This window comes from Anabrus simplex, chromosome 14 (genome assembly GCF_040414725.1).
Source record: "Anabrus simplex isolate iqAnaSimp1 chromosome 14, ASM4041472v1, whole genome shotgun sequence".
In the NCBI taxonomy this organism is placed as follows: Eukaryota; Metazoa; Arthropoda; class Insecta; order Orthoptera; family Tettigoniidae; genus Anabrus; species Anabrus simplex.
In genome coordinates, this window is record NC_090278.1 from 85,271,013 (window position 1) to 85,286,547 (window position 15,535).

Consider the following 15,535-nt stretch of genomic DNA (forward strand, 5'->3'; position numbering starts at 1 on the left):
CTTATAATTAATACCACCACGCAGGGAACACCATGGGCCGCTTTTACTTGCGCCTAGTACCACTATGTTAGGTACACAATAGGTTTGTGATATGTAGCGCTAGTGTGTGCTCAGGATGCATTTTACAGTACCTGTGATTAGTTGCATTATATGAGTGACACCATGGTTCTGCCTTGCCTATGATTAGTGCTCACTATGTGAGGAACACTACGGGATAGTGCGAGTCCCTGTGGTTAGTCCACTTATCTGAAGAACACCATAGGTTTGCGTTGCCTGTATAGGTTTGCTTTACCTGTAAATAGCGACACAATGTGCGAAACACCATACGTCTGTGTTACATGTGCGCATTAAGTTGCCTGTGAATAGTACCATAATGTGTGGAATACCGCGATCCTACGCTACTTTTGATTAGTGCAGCAATATGACAAATACCATGGTTCTACTTTCCTAGCGATAAGTACCATTATGAAGGACCGATGACCTGGATTTTGGACCCGTTTAGACTACAAGCATGATCGATTCAGTATTGTGCTCTTGGTCAGTAATACTATTGTTTAACGCTAGTTTCTGGGAATGCAGGGTATTGCGGGTCGGATCCACTGATTGTTTTAAATTCATATCCATCATTCATTCTTCGTCCTCACGTTGTGAATTCTGGTCAGTGGAGGATTATGGATTTTTAATTGCCCTTACATATATATTAGGCCCCTTTAAACAACAAGCATCATCATCATCATCATCATCATCATCATAAATAACAATCTTTTTTTATTTTAGACAAAACTATTTTATATATACACCTCAGCAAAAGTTTGGATTACCTCCAGAATGAGTCTTCTGAGATATTCTATGCCGCATTGCCATAGGTGTGTTATTCATTAGATCATTACAAACCTGAAATTCGACAGTGTTTGCTACAGGCATGCTTTCTGCTTGTATACTGGTCATGGGAATTTGAGTGTTGTAGCAGATGGTGCGTTCTCCCCGTATCACCAAACGCTACAGTCAGTTTGTGTTGAGTCTTGCAATGACGTTCCACGTGGACGAGTGCAAACGTTTGGCAGGATTCAGATAGTGAGTGGCTTTATTTTCGGGGGGCCATACACAGTAAGATGTTGCCGATCGGTTAAATGTCGCACAAAGTAACGTATCTAAGGTGTGGGAGAAAGTACAGTGAGACGGTAAATGTGAAAGATAACCCCGTTCTGGTTGTTCTCATGTTACAACACCAGCCCAGGATTATCTCTAAGTGTCGGCTCTGGACAACGCCATCAATGTAAGCATGTCCAGGAAGTCCATCCACATGTTGGCGAAAATGTTATGTTCTGGGCAGGAATATTGCTGGGACGGTGGACCCCTTTCATTCCCATCTAGGGTGCACTGAGTGGCCCCCGATACATTCAAGAGGTGCTACAACTATGTGTGTGGCGATCATTTCATCCTAGTAGATGACAATTCAAAACCTCTCCATTATAGGACAGTGTTGCTCTATCTCCAAAGAAACACTATCTCTCGAATGGATTGGCCTGCACAGTCTCCAGACATGAATGCAATTAAGCATGCATGCAACAAGCTGAAAGGGGCCATTTCAGAGCGTCCAGACCCACCGGACAATCTTCAGACACATACTGAAGCTGCAATAGAGGAGTTGGAATGTCCGGTTTGCCCCAAGACAAACTTATGACCTTATTCGAAGTATGCAACACAGGGTGGAAGAACTAATCCGTGTACGGGGTGGTCATACCGTTTATCAAGTACTGCTAGCTCCGTGCGATGAAGAGAGTTTCAAAGTGTTGTTGTCTCAACTTAATTTCAGAATATGCCTTTTGTTGTGCTTGCTCGGTATGTATTGTTGAGAATGCTTGATTTAGAGGGAAATATGCTTAATTTGTTAAATTAAAAGAAACATCTCTTGGCGCAACAGCCCGGAAGGGCTATGGCTTACCAAGCGACCGCTGCTCAGCCCGAAGGCCTGCAGATTATGGGGTTCCGTGTGGTCAGCACGACGAATTCCCTCGGCCGTTATTCTTGGCTTTCTAGACCGGACATTTGTTAAATATTAACTTTAAAATTACCGAATGGTTCACTGTAAGAATCCAGTTCAGTCGTATCCATGTCATTCCAAGCTTTTGTTGAGCAGTGTATATAGATAAACGAATTGGAGTTTGGCTCCTCTACAGCATTTCAAATTTTACCGTAGTTTAATATATGTGCCGAATTGTCAGGGGTTTCTTGAATCAAAAATGGTTTGGAAATGCTGGTCTAATTGGTTATGGGAGGGGGACGCGAATAGCGGCTTTTTTCCTATCATTGTTCATGTGTTATGGAATATGAAGCAGGGAATTGATATTACATCGAGTAATAGCTCCATACCGTAAGTTTATACCTGGGTCTTTTTGGATCGATTCACTTGTGAATTTATAACTTTGTGATTTGTTGTGCGAAACTGTGTGATAGGTGGTTCTCTAAGCAGGAACTAGGATAAGTTATAAGGGTGGTTATGGTGGTGGAGAGGCATGTCTTGAATGATTTATTGATTCCATAAATAATGCTGTTTTTGTAGACATCAATCATATGAACATCTTTACAATATACCTTTTGTTGTTGTTGTTTTTTTAACAAGAGCAGTTGTATTAACAGTCTGAATGTTGTCACATGGCATACAAGAACTCATGCGTTAACCTTACTTGGTTTCTGTTTGATTTATATACACTGTAAGTTTGCTCACGTTTTTCATGGTACAACTCACTTTGGGTGGATAGATAGTACAGTACATACTGAAATTAAATAATTCCGGAAGATATAATTTCCTTTCCTTTGCTTTATCCTTTGCGTGTGCTACTTATAAACGTCTCCCTCACATTTGTTTTTATTCCTTCCTTATCATGTGAAATAGAAGGAATGTATCGTAGTTGCGCCTTGAAGTACCGTCATGTGACATACTGACTCGCAGTACATGTATCACAGAAGGAAAATTCGTTTATATAGATGATGTAATACTGAACCTTAGATGACAGAACCTTACTGGTCAGAGTTCAATGCTGAAATATTATCACATAGCAGTTGTTCTAGGCACAAGGACGATGTATAATATTGTACATGTTAAATACTCCTTCCTGTAGCTTCACGTTACGCAGAGTAATTGTGTCCTTTTCAGAAGAGGGGTCGATGACCAAGATGTTAGGCACCTTTAAACAGCATGCATTATCAGGAGCAGCAGTTTTGCAGAAGATCGCAATTCCAGATGCGCTACTGCGTCATCAGTATTACTCATTCCTTTGTCATGGCGTGTTAAAAAATCTGATGATTACCTTTTTTTAATACTCGCGGAAAAGTGAGTTATTTCCGGAAATATGCTTGTTAGTCTTTCTGTTTGGGTCGACTTGTTATTCTTTATACAAACAGTATTCATGTCTCACTTGTAAATTGCATTCTTCGTACGATTGTGAGGATATTTCTTTTTCGTCCCGATTACTAATTGTTAGTTTTGCATAGTTTGTATTATTAGGACTATTTCCGCGGTGTTCTTCCCAGAAATTCTCATCAGCCTGGTGGCAGGAATGAGTAACGGGGCGGGGAATTCTACGCAAAAAGTGAATATTATAAAATTTCAATTTCTTCCCCTCGGGTCATTAACAATATTAGATAGGTAGATGTTCGTGTTATCACGAACAAGACATAACTTCTAGTGTTCTACTGCTCGTTCATAATCGTGTAACACCGCGGGACTTACCACTCTGTTGCTGTGGAGTGCCATACGGGATTGTGACGATAGGCGGAATTGAGTGCTCGCATACAATTCCGCGCTAATCCAGACCCCGCTCGTGCACGAAACTACGTGAAACTCAAGCTGGATACACTTTAATTTGGAGCACCCAGTGACTTAAAATGTAACTAGCCCATATCTAGGTTATGTTAGCCGGGCGGTCTGTAAAAATGGCAGGGTGGTGCGCCCATTAAGAAGGTCCTAGGGGAAAACACCATATATGGTTTTACGGAAGCTGCAGTTTTGTCCGAATTTCTTATGAACCTTTTGTGCTGAGATTATGCTTGATATTCTACCGGAATATTTTCCTTATTTTCTTGAATTATCATTGATGAGACGAAAGAGTTAACATTTACTTATTTGTGCAATTATCCAATTAAGTTCCCATTCCGATGATGCTGTCTCGTTATTTACTATTAGCTTGCCTTCGGGAGCTCCATTGTCGACAGCCCTGAAGGTGGTTTTCCATTGTTATCCCAGCGAAATGCTGGGGGTGTACATTAATTAAGACCACGGCCGATTCCTTCACACTGCTAGCCCCTTCCTATCCTATCATCCGTGCGACGTAAAATAAATTGTAAAAGAAAACTCCATCGTTTATATGATATTCCTTGTAAAAACAGAATTGCGCTTGATTTCTGTAGCTTTTCCAAGCCTTTCAATGAAAATTATGCGGCTTATCTTTCGTGTACATTTTAGATAATATTTCACATATTCCTTGAATAAGCGTCAGTGTGAAATGATTTCTTAAAATTTCTTCGTTTGTTGACCTAATATTTTGATTGCTCTCTCCTCTTGTGATTTGAGTATATCCTACCTCCGCACACCCACGCGCAAAGACCTCGTATTCTCTGTTTTTATTACCGAAGTTGCGATATCTTTGTGAACCATACTTCGAATTGTTTGAGACGGCACAAACTCCCACCATTCCCTACTTTAACAGAGTTAAATATCCAAACTTCTCACTTTTGATTGTAGCTCGTATTTTGATAGTAATAAACATTTTGATGCTGACGGATTTAATTTCCTCTTCATGGCCCATCAGCTTGACATATCTGGAATTGCGATCCCTAGCGCTGCGGTTATACTCGTATTGAAGTTCAATATTTTAAAACAGCTGGCATGTCTACATCTCCTTTCGCCATTTTGCTGAAGATATGTTTGTAAGTCAGTTTCACTGGAGGAATGACATGCCGTTTCTAAATATTATGGCGTAAATTATTAGAATATATGTTTAAACATAGCAAATGGATGCAGTGCAGAATATACATAGTGGTTATCCCTTGCGTAACCAGTCAACGTCCTCTTCATCTATGTCTTAGCAGGACTTCAAATTTCGTGCCCTGTCTTTGAGTGTAAATGAAGTTGCCTGTTCAACAGTTGTAACATTATCACTAGAGAAAGGTAGTGTGTGGCCTGGCTTACATACTCGTATATCGATTGTTAGTTGTGTTTCCAATATCTGCCGCTGTGCGTATGTGTGTGAATTATATATGATCGTTCCATGTTCTTGCATTAAGCAAGCAATATTGAAATATTAATACACATTTTGTATCGTGTACTTGCCATTCTGTACACGGATTTGTTTTCACTCTAATAAATACTTCATCAGCTTGTTGTCTAACTCACAGTTTGAAGTGTCATCATGCGTTTCTGTGTGATCATTAAATGTATTGCCGATATGACAAAATGTACGTAAAATAATAGCTGAAAATAATGAACGAATCCTAGTATGCCATTATGTAATATATTTTTAGCTATGTACAAAGACTAAAACCGTATTTACAGTGGATATTTTGGAAGCTTGAAATAAATGCAACCTTCATTTACTAATTGGTAAACCATTGTTTCTGCTTTCTAAATGATATCAATAAATTAATATCTGACAACATTGTCGCTTGTTTCTTTGGCACAGGGTATAAAAAATTCAAATGGTTCGTGGAAAGATTAAAAATTAGTGGGAGTGTGTTATTCATTCTAGTTGGTTTCGTTTAGTTTGTCGTTCCTTATACAAACTATGTTTACACTTTGTTTGTGGTATCCTTCATAAAAGTTTTGAGTATTTTTATAGTCCTGTGGTGTATCCCGTTTTGCTAATTCCCATCGTTTACCTTAGAATTTGTTTAGAAGAGTCTAAAAGTGGCGCTTCCATTCTCTTTTATAGCGTGAAAACTTAATATTCTGCATCTGAAATTTGTTAATATCTTTTTTTTTTTCTTCAACTGCACAAGACATTGCCATTTCTCCCAATGAAACTGGATACAAACATGAACGGAAATCATATTTAAAAATAATCGCCGTAGGAGGATATCAGTTGATAACACATCGTCTTTAATAGTGTTTTCAGTGTGTTCCTTTTGTGTACTGAACTCTCTCTTTTATAAGCTACTCATTCGGGCGTGACATTTATGTGGCATTACTGACAGTTCATGCTAGAATGCGAGAGGGATACTTTTTACACTCAAATTACAAGTAAACGTTTCACTTTACCAGTTTGTGAGAGATTCTCTATCACTCAGTTGCTCCCCGTTTAAAGGCACCGCGCAAAGATCGAAATACCTGCCTATGTATTGAGATCCTTGCGTAGGTTTCCTTTCCTTAACGGTTCGCGAAGGTAATACCATTGCTATCAGACACCTCGCAAGATTAATCCAACCTTGGTTCCCTTTCAGTATTTTGAATAATATTGCATCGATTTTGTAATGCTTAGAAATATTCAGGAACATAGAACCTTGCACTTCCATCGTAAGTTGTTACGGGTAAGTTCTTCTTTTTCACATTTTTACAGAATTGGTCTGTTAGGAATGGTATGTAATTCAGTAGAGAATCCCTCGCAGTTGACGTTCCGGCTGCTGGAGCTGAGGAGAACGCTTATAAACCAATGTTATAACTAATGAATATTTGTCTGTTAACAAATTTCACTATTCTTATCGAACCCATTATTGTGTAGGATTGCCTGAGTTAATCCAAGCTTTTGTGTGGAGAGCTGATCGAAACAAAACTGTTTCCATTTTTTAAATAAGAAATAGTGAGTTTGCCATTAAAAAAATTATTCCCTCATTTCGCTTTCTCCCATCGGCTCCAGCCTCTGTTTTCACATAGATCATACACACTAAGTTTATTAAAATGAGTTTCATTGTATTGACCCATGCTGTTTGATTGATTTGAAAGTTCGAGGAAGAATATTCCTACCATTGTATTTTCATGCAGTCTTTTCTCATGAACTCGTATTTTACTTGTTACTGTAGAAAACATATCTTTCTAAACACAGTAATTATAGGCCTAAATTAAAATATATTAAATATGTTTATCCTCCTAACTGTCGTTTTGACCACCTTTTTTTACACTCTGCAAGATTTAAACCTTATCACTGATATTTACATATTCGAATATGTGAGAAACATTTGCACAGAATAACTTAGTTGATTTGTTAGTCTGGCTTCGATAGAACTTTGATAATTGACTCTGTGATGCACCTTATGACCGTAGAGCACTTCTTCACACTTAAATCACTACTATGGTTGGGTTAAATCTGTCCCGTTTTCTTTTCTTTGTAGAAGTTGTGTATGATGTGATGTCCTTGAGTGTCTTCCATTTTCCCTTCCTTGTTTTAAATGACAGTTTACTTAGAAAGTTGTCAAATATTAGTAGGAAAATGTTCTTAAAAAACAACAGGCCTCTTTTCTTCGTAAGAAAAATTAACTTATCTGAAGGTTCATTTTGCTAGAAAAATAGTATAGCGTTATTTTCTTCTTCTCTCAGTAGCGAAGGTGTTATTCTATCAAATATGGTACGATCTTAAAAATCATATTCAATCTGTATGCTTCGTTACAATATTCGTCCAATGTTTAATTTTCACGGTAGACTTATCGCGAACACATTCTCTCTGTACATGACACTATCCTCTTCATTAAGAGTTTTCACGTAAGGAATGAACTATTTCCTAATTGGTTATACTTTGTTTCGAAAGAAAGATCTTAATGCAGATAAGCAAAGGATTGTCGAAATTACTTTGTTTAATAGCCTACTTGTAATTGTCTTGTACGATCATAAATCCTGTATTGATGTTGGAAGTTGAATACCTTTCCCTGCTTCACTAGATGTCTTAAAATTTCGACTTTTGGTATGTTCTTCTGTATTCCGTATTATAACTCTTGTTATGACATCCATCCGCATTTCATTCACATATTCGGTAATGATTATCTTTTGCACTTTGTGATTACGGAAAAGTACACTTATTTCCTCAACTATTTACATTGTGCCACTTTTACACATCTGTATAATGGCGCCCTTTGTCCCTCTAGTTAGTGTATTAGTTTATATTTCACATCGTGTCCACATTTCAGTTGCTCTAGTACTTCCTTAATTTGTATGTCATCGTTGTTGGCTAAAATACGTGTTAAAAATAACAGAACGTTACTGACGTTTGATCTAATTTTTTAGTATGATTTCTATAATATTGCATCTTCTGTCCAGGAACAGTTGAGGAAATATTTAGATGATGTAGTTGACCAAGGTAACAGTGTCGTTAGTGGATATATTGTTGCTTGCAATTAATGTCAGCATGCCCTATTTGGAAGCCCACATGTGCCCGTTTCATAGAAGAGCAGTGATTGCGAACGGACAATCTCAATAATTTCAAATATCTGTTTTAAAGATGGGTGTAGAGGACTGCTAGCTTTATGTTGGAGGGCGCCATACTTTCTTTCTATACTGACAAAGCAGCACCTTCTTGAATGCTTGGCGAAACACTTTATTGAATATGGTGTAGAAGATGGGATTTACCATGGAACTGGCGTAACCTAGCCAGGTGACGAAATCGAATACACGATGGTCGATGTTTCTCTCGCACTCTTCCCCGCACACTGTGGGAACTAGATTAAGGACGAAAAAAGGTGCCCATAGAATAACGAAGGTGAAGAATACTACTCCCAGAACCTTGGTGGCTTTCTGCTCCAGTCGGATTATCCTGCCGTGTCGCGACGACGTTCGGGATATGACACTGGAATTCCGGCTGTGGTGGCTGCGCACGGTGGCGCTTCTGCTGCGGCTCCGTGGCGAAGGGCTCCCTCCCGACCCGTAGCGGACCAGCAAGCAGGGTGACGAGGATGCGCTTGCCGTAGTTCCTCCCGTGACGCCGTCTCCCGTCTTAGTTCCGGCGCGCTTGTTGAGCTTCGTGGTACCGTTGTGGTGACGTAGCGTTGCCGCCCTCCTCAGTAAAGGTAAGGTGCGATTGTTGCCCTGAATCGAGGATGTGGATGACGGCTCTAGTATGGTGCGCACAGTGCCTCCGATACCTGAGCCTCGGTGGCGAATGTTAGATGATTTGGTGTCCCAGGTCACTATCATGTTACTTCCGCCGGTGCTAATTTCACTTGACCTCGCCTTCAGAATATTGGTCAAGACCATCCCTTTCTTGTTGGGAGATGTCGCGCTGCTGGACGTAGGTGATGATTTGGGGCTGATGTTTGCTTCGTTATTTCTTCCTTCTTCCAAGGAGTCCTCTCCTGGCACGATCAGGTGATGTTTAAGTTTGCTATCAGTGTCGCCCCCTATGGTCGGTACTATAACGACTTCCGTTGATCTAGGCGAAGGCTGCTTCTGGTCGCCCTCTCCGGATTGCTCTCCGAAGTAAGGGCAAGTGCATGGAGGTGGTAGAGGAAATGATACCACACTCTTGCGATGGACCTTGACAATCTTTGGCACATGTGAAGTGGAGCCCTGGTCTTCTTTCGTTTCAACCGTGAGCTGATTATTGTTACTGTTTGTAATGCTTCTGATGGCGTCATCCTCATCCTGATGAACGACCTCTTCTGTCGGATTTGGCTGTTGGTCGACGGAGTGTGTTGGACTGACGGTGCCGCTGGTGCCGCTTGGTGGACTAATAGATTCACTTTTTCTAGTGGAGAGTCTCGTTTTCGATGCATCTGCAGTCTGTCGCTGAATTTTGCCGGTGCGAATTTTATAGGGCTCGGCCATGTTGAATGAAGGTGATGCGAGGTGTTCATCCGATGCCGTCGACGACTCGCTGTTGTTCCTCCAACGCCGCGTTTCGTGGAAACTCGATCCACGCCGTCTGGGGATCTGCCACGGAGACTGCTTTGTGGGCGAGGTGGTCGGAGTGGTGTTGCCTTGTTCTTGCTCCTCTTGCCTGGTGGTTCGCGCGTGGAAAGTCGCCGCCCGCCCACGCTGCCGAGAACATTCGTGCCCGGTGTACGGTGGTGACATGGATGTGGAGTCGGCCTGGACAGCGGGTTGTTGTTCAGCGAAGATGGACGTCTGCGAACTGGTCGTGCTTTCTGGAGCGCTGCGCTCACTGGAACGTAGAAATTATTTCATTTAGTTTGAAGGGCAGGGGTTAATTGAAATAAATATATTTTGAGACGTTGTTTGTCATGAAAAATGATTCAGCTCTAGGCTTTGTTGCGAGTGCAATTCACCTGGAAACTCTTGGAGTGGTAGTTGTCGCCGTAGCCTTTGCCACCGTCTCCAGTCCTCTGGACAGCTTAAGCATCTCCGCCCCGAAGTGGCTGAGGGCGCTCATCGCCTTGGGGGTAGGATCTGGAACGGTAGACTCGGGTATCCATAGTTCGTGCGTGTCCAAGGTGGTGAGTTCCGTGTCTGTGGAGGCTGCCGAATGTCCGTGCTGTGGGGTGGAGCACGGTGTCCTGCCACACGTCTTGTTGATTATCGTGCCGCTCCCAGCCGTTCCTCTGCCTCCAGGGTTCTGAAGCAGAAAGCGCCTCCACGTTCCTCGCCTTTCCATGGCTGAAAGTCAAGGACAGAATTGTTTAAGAAGCAATCTAAAACGTCAAATATGTGCACAGTGCTAGAATATATGTCGGTGTTAAATACATTGACTTTTTCAAACCTTATCTCCTGATTATATTTTCCTTATTTACGGTGGCATTTCTAGTCATCTTCTCATGATTATGTATTCTGCTCGGGTATGATACGTTTATGTTTCGACTTCTCTTGTTCCTAGACCAGTTTTTTTTAAATGGAGTTACATGACCGATGAATAATGTGTATGTAAAAACCTGCAGGATTCACTGAATGACCTGTTTGCAGTAACAGTCAAGGATATTCGGGCTACACATTCATTCTGCTTTTAAAACTAATTTTATTATTCTGATAACTAGTTAATTTCATGTTCTGGACATGATAAATAAATAAATAAATAAATAAATAAATAAATAAATAAATCATAATTCTGTTTAGAATCTGAAAAATATTACTTTGATGGCGGTTTCTTGACCTGAGGAATTGTCGTGGAGTGATCAGAATGATGTGATTTGAGAAAAGTAAAGTAAAACTCGCAGTGCAGTTTTAAGTAGACGTATTAAACCAGGGTAGAAAATACGGTGATGTGTGCTGGGAACCTGTGCATTGTTCGCAGAATGGTTGAGAGTAGAATACTATTATCAGTGTAAATTAATTAAATAAGAATATGGCACCCATCGGTATCTCAGTGGTTCCAGAATGTTCAAGATTTCGACTTTTCTTGCAGTTCTCCTTTCTTATTCAGAGCTTCTGGTTTTACTGTTGCACTGTAGTGTCTCATTTTTAGCGTTGTAGGATATTGGTTGCATGTTGTAGCCTACCTGTTCTGAATGCCAGTTCCAGTTTTCCAGCTCTTGCTTTATTTGTCTCTCGTCAATAATAATAATAATAATAATAATAAGACAAAATGGTACGAGTAGATAAATTCAAGGGTCTGGGAGAACTGATAACATAATACTTGTCGGACAAAGAAGCCTTTACATTACGGATTAAGAAAATGGAAATAGCGTACCATTTAACCAAAGGCATCTACAACAAACGGTCCGAATATTTCAAAGCAAAGCTGAGACATTACTGCAGTACTGCGTCCAGAAGTTGTACACGCTTCAGAATGTCTTGTAATGAACATAAGAAGTGCCTGATCGAGAAACTGGATGCCCAAGAAAGGAGGATTTTGAGAAAGATCTTTCGTCCCGCCAGAGACGATGATGAGTACAGAAGACAGCATAACGACGAAATATACACCCACGTAAAGCACATTACCGATATCATCCGGAAAAGAAGAATGGACTTTATGGGCATGTGACCCGAATGCTGCTAACAAGACCGACCAACTTCTTTCAGCAGAAGAAAACCAAAGGGATTTGGTTCATTGAGGTGGAAGAAGTGGGAATCACACATAATTACATTCAGGAGCGTGTGTCCCACTTAAGAAGAAACTTCAAGCCTTCCGGGGTCTCCGAGACAATCCAAAATTAAAAACAGGAAAGGCATGGACGCAGGAGAGGAAAGAACGACATAGAGAACGCATGCGAAAGTATTGGGCAGACGTCAAAGTCAGAAGCAGCCAGTTGGAATGATGTGGTTCAAAGTTGGCCGATACGACATGAATAATAATAATAATAATAATAATAATAATAATAATAATAATAGGTCCAATAATAGTAGTTGGACAATAGTTATGAGGAAGTGACATACTGTACCAGGTAAACGAACAGCTGATGCTGAAGTTCTATGGACATATCCATACAAAATGGATGAAAAGCGGCCGACGAAGCAGATCTTCATAATACTGGACATCAGATCTCAAATTTCTGATAAGAGGCCGGAAAGGACTTCTGCAGAGTTGGTCTCAGACGGAAGGACATCTCAGATCGAGCACGATACAGATGAAAGATCAAATGCATCTATGAAGATGCGAAGTAGAACAGCGGTTAGACGGGGTAAAGAATACGGTCCGAGCGAGATTCAGATATTCTCGACGCGGAAGGAAGAAAAGAAAAAAAAAAAATCTTCCAAAATTATATATTGAACGTGGTCTGTAGTGGCCCTAAGTGGATTTAAAATAATAATAATAATAATAATAATAATAATAATAATAATAATAATAATAATGTAAGGAAAGAAATCTGTTTTTTTTTCCAATGGTTTGGATCGATTTTTTTATTACTCGGTCCTCGATACACATTACTGTAATTTTTTTCCTTCCTGCCATAGTGGTCTGGGTAAAGAGTATGAAGTGCCTCATTGATGGTGTTATGATTTGAATGGAATATCGTACGAAGCCTATATTTATGTCGTTAATTATTCGGATCGTGGATATCATGATCTCGTATAGAGCAAGCTCGTGTTGTGGTGGCATTTAATGCACTCCCTTTGTGACTCGAGAACTAGTGTTGATTTCCGAGTATTGTCACTGGCCCTTTCTCTCAATTTATCAAACGTATCTGTAATGTGCCGTGCACGTTTTAGGACTGCTGTCACATTGTCATTTGTGCGCTGTTTTGAACCATGATGGATTGATACAGAGAGAGTGCTGAGACTTTTATTTACGTTGCATATTTGTTTTGATGTCAGCCTCGAGTTATTTGTGAAGTATCTTTTCTCGTTGTGGACCTCCTCCCGTTTGTGTGTTGGCTCGGTAGTCACAGACTTTGTGCAACAGTTAGATGTTACAGTTTTCCATCTTCATCCTATATCCACATACTATAACTATTCAGACCGCTAACATTTTTGATCATGTATGAAATAACGTACCTCAATATTGGCCGGCATTGAGGCATGGATTCTAAAAGCTTCCTCTACAAAACGGCTTGAAGCTTTCAAAATATAGGTTCCGTAGACGAATGTTCCGTATCCCATGGGCCCTAAAAACGAAGAAGCGAAGCAGAACAGTGGGTGGACGGAGGAAAGGATACGGTCTGTCCGAGAAACAATTCACTTATTCTGGACTTTAAAAAAACCTTCCCAAATGAAATGGGGGAGAGTTATTGAAATTGATCAAATGTTTGGGAATTAGAACAGTTCCGGTCACATTATGCGAGGAAACAAATACCATCATTTGAAGTCTTTTACAGTCCAAAGGGAAAGTGGACGGTGTTCCTGTAATTCGACGTAGAAGTAAGTCATGGTCGATACAGATGAAAGATCAAATCAAGGTTAAATGACATCGAGGGATAGACAGACGTCCACAATACCCAGCATATTTGTCATCTGGCACAAGATAATTTGCCAGCATCTAGAGGACTAGGCACAAGAAGAATAAGTGGGTGCTAGAGATCATAACACCCATCTCTGAACTACAAACTTTTGTGAGCACCTGGGAAATCAGCCAATTTAAGGTGGAGGGTTTGTAAGTGGGGGAAAAATTACTTATTGTCGAGTGCCGTTTTCTGGGCACCTTTCAACTAAACCATGGTAGACGTCAATTCATCGCCATTGTCCTAACCCTCATTACCCTTTTTGTTTTTCCATTCCAAGTTGACTCTACTAGTGCATATTCTCCAGCCCTTACGGTCTTGCGTCGTGATGGTATCTATTTAAGTGTTTTCCTGATACTGTTTTTAAAAAATCACTCTTGACTGCAAGATCGGGGTTCTACCTCTTCCAGCCCCTACTGTAGTAATGTTAAGGACCTTCCGCGTTTTGACATTCCGGTCTTCTCATGACACCCTTACCAGCCTGTTCGACTGGTATGGGTCTCATTTTAAGTCCTTCTGATACAGGGTTCCTGTACCACTCCATGGCAAATATAAATTGCAGGTCAGACATTGGGATATTCGCATAAGTTAACCCTGCCTTTTTGTGCTAAGCCGAAGAGATTGGACTGGAGAGAGATTGAAGTCGGATAAATGTCACAAGAACATCGATTCAAAGCCGAACTCTATTGTTTTGGATCAAGTTGTTGTTGAAGTAGTGTATTGTTCGCTAGTGCATACAGAATAGTCTCCAGAAGTTAGCATTAGAGAGCCAGCGCTGTAATCATCATATGAAACTGAAAGTGTCTTTCAGGGAGCGATGAGTTCTATAGTTAATTGCAGGCATTGCTTATCCCCGATGGTTGAAGTTCCTTTATTTGAGAATGTGCCTCTGTTACTTGTATTCGAATGTGTACCAAATTCCATTAATAAACAGCAAAGCCAGAGGGAGATCAAGCCCGAATGAGATGATTTATTTTCATTATAGCATAGTTGTCCTTATATATATACGAATCAGACTGCTGCTGTAGGATCCCTTTTAACGGAGCTCCTCATTTATCGTCATTGTGCCTCGCTAATCGCCCCTCGTGTAAACATTGTTGTAATGCAAACTAATTGCCCGCTCTGACAGTAATACGCAACCCCCCTTCTCCGGCCTCTTCTTCTAAATCTCTTCCCTTTGTGCTCTGTGTTTTGTGGAGACGAGAGGATCTTAATCCTTTGTCTGTGACATCTTGCGTGCTGCCTCTCTGTTTGCTGCTTCTTGTATATTTGGTTGTTAGTTTCTTTAATACCAAGTGTTAGTATCCGCCCAGTATAAGGAGTATACATTTAAGCAAACTGCCGTATTATTCCCTCCAGTTGAACTGTCGACACTAAACAAACCTTATCAACGTTTGCCTTAGATATCATGGCTGAAATGAAATTGTGCTACTCAAGATGTATAAAGGAATGAATATCATAGTTACAGCGAAGAAAATGAATGAGGTATGTAGCACGTAGTACCGAACATGAGAAGTGACATTTCCGGCAGCTCATCACTGAAGGAAAAGTTCCAGGTAGAACAGAACCTGGGAAAAGTGAACTACATGCGTGAAAATAATATGCGACATTTGGTTGGACATGGCATCTTCGCAGCTGTTCCGATCTGGTATAGACAAATGTTTTGGAAGTAGATGATCGCCAGAGTCCATTGGAAACAAGGCATGCGAGAAGAAGAAGAAGAAGAAGAAGAAGAAGAAGAAGAAGAAGAAGAGGTGGCGGCACAGAACTTAACACGTTTTGTACA

The 15,535-nt window shown here is 40.6% G+C and overlaps 1 protein-coding gene across 1 annotated transcript in view; it reads right to left on the reverse strand.

The window, feature by feature from the left end:
- Window positions 1-8,446: 8,446 nt before the first annotated feature.
- Window positions 8,447-15,535, reverse strand: part of 5-HT2B (5-hydroxytryptamine receptor 2B) — a 116,689-nt gene continuing 109,600 nt past the window's right edge. The window contains exons 4-5 of the mRNA XM_067158374.2: window positions 10,207-10,534; window positions 8,447-10,082 (exon numbers count right to left, since the gene is read on the reverse strand). Coding sequence (XP_067014475.2) covers window positions 8,447-10,082; window positions 10,207-10,534 — 1,964 coding nt within the window. The remainder of the gene's footprint in view (window positions 10,083-10,206; window positions 10,535-15,535) is intronic.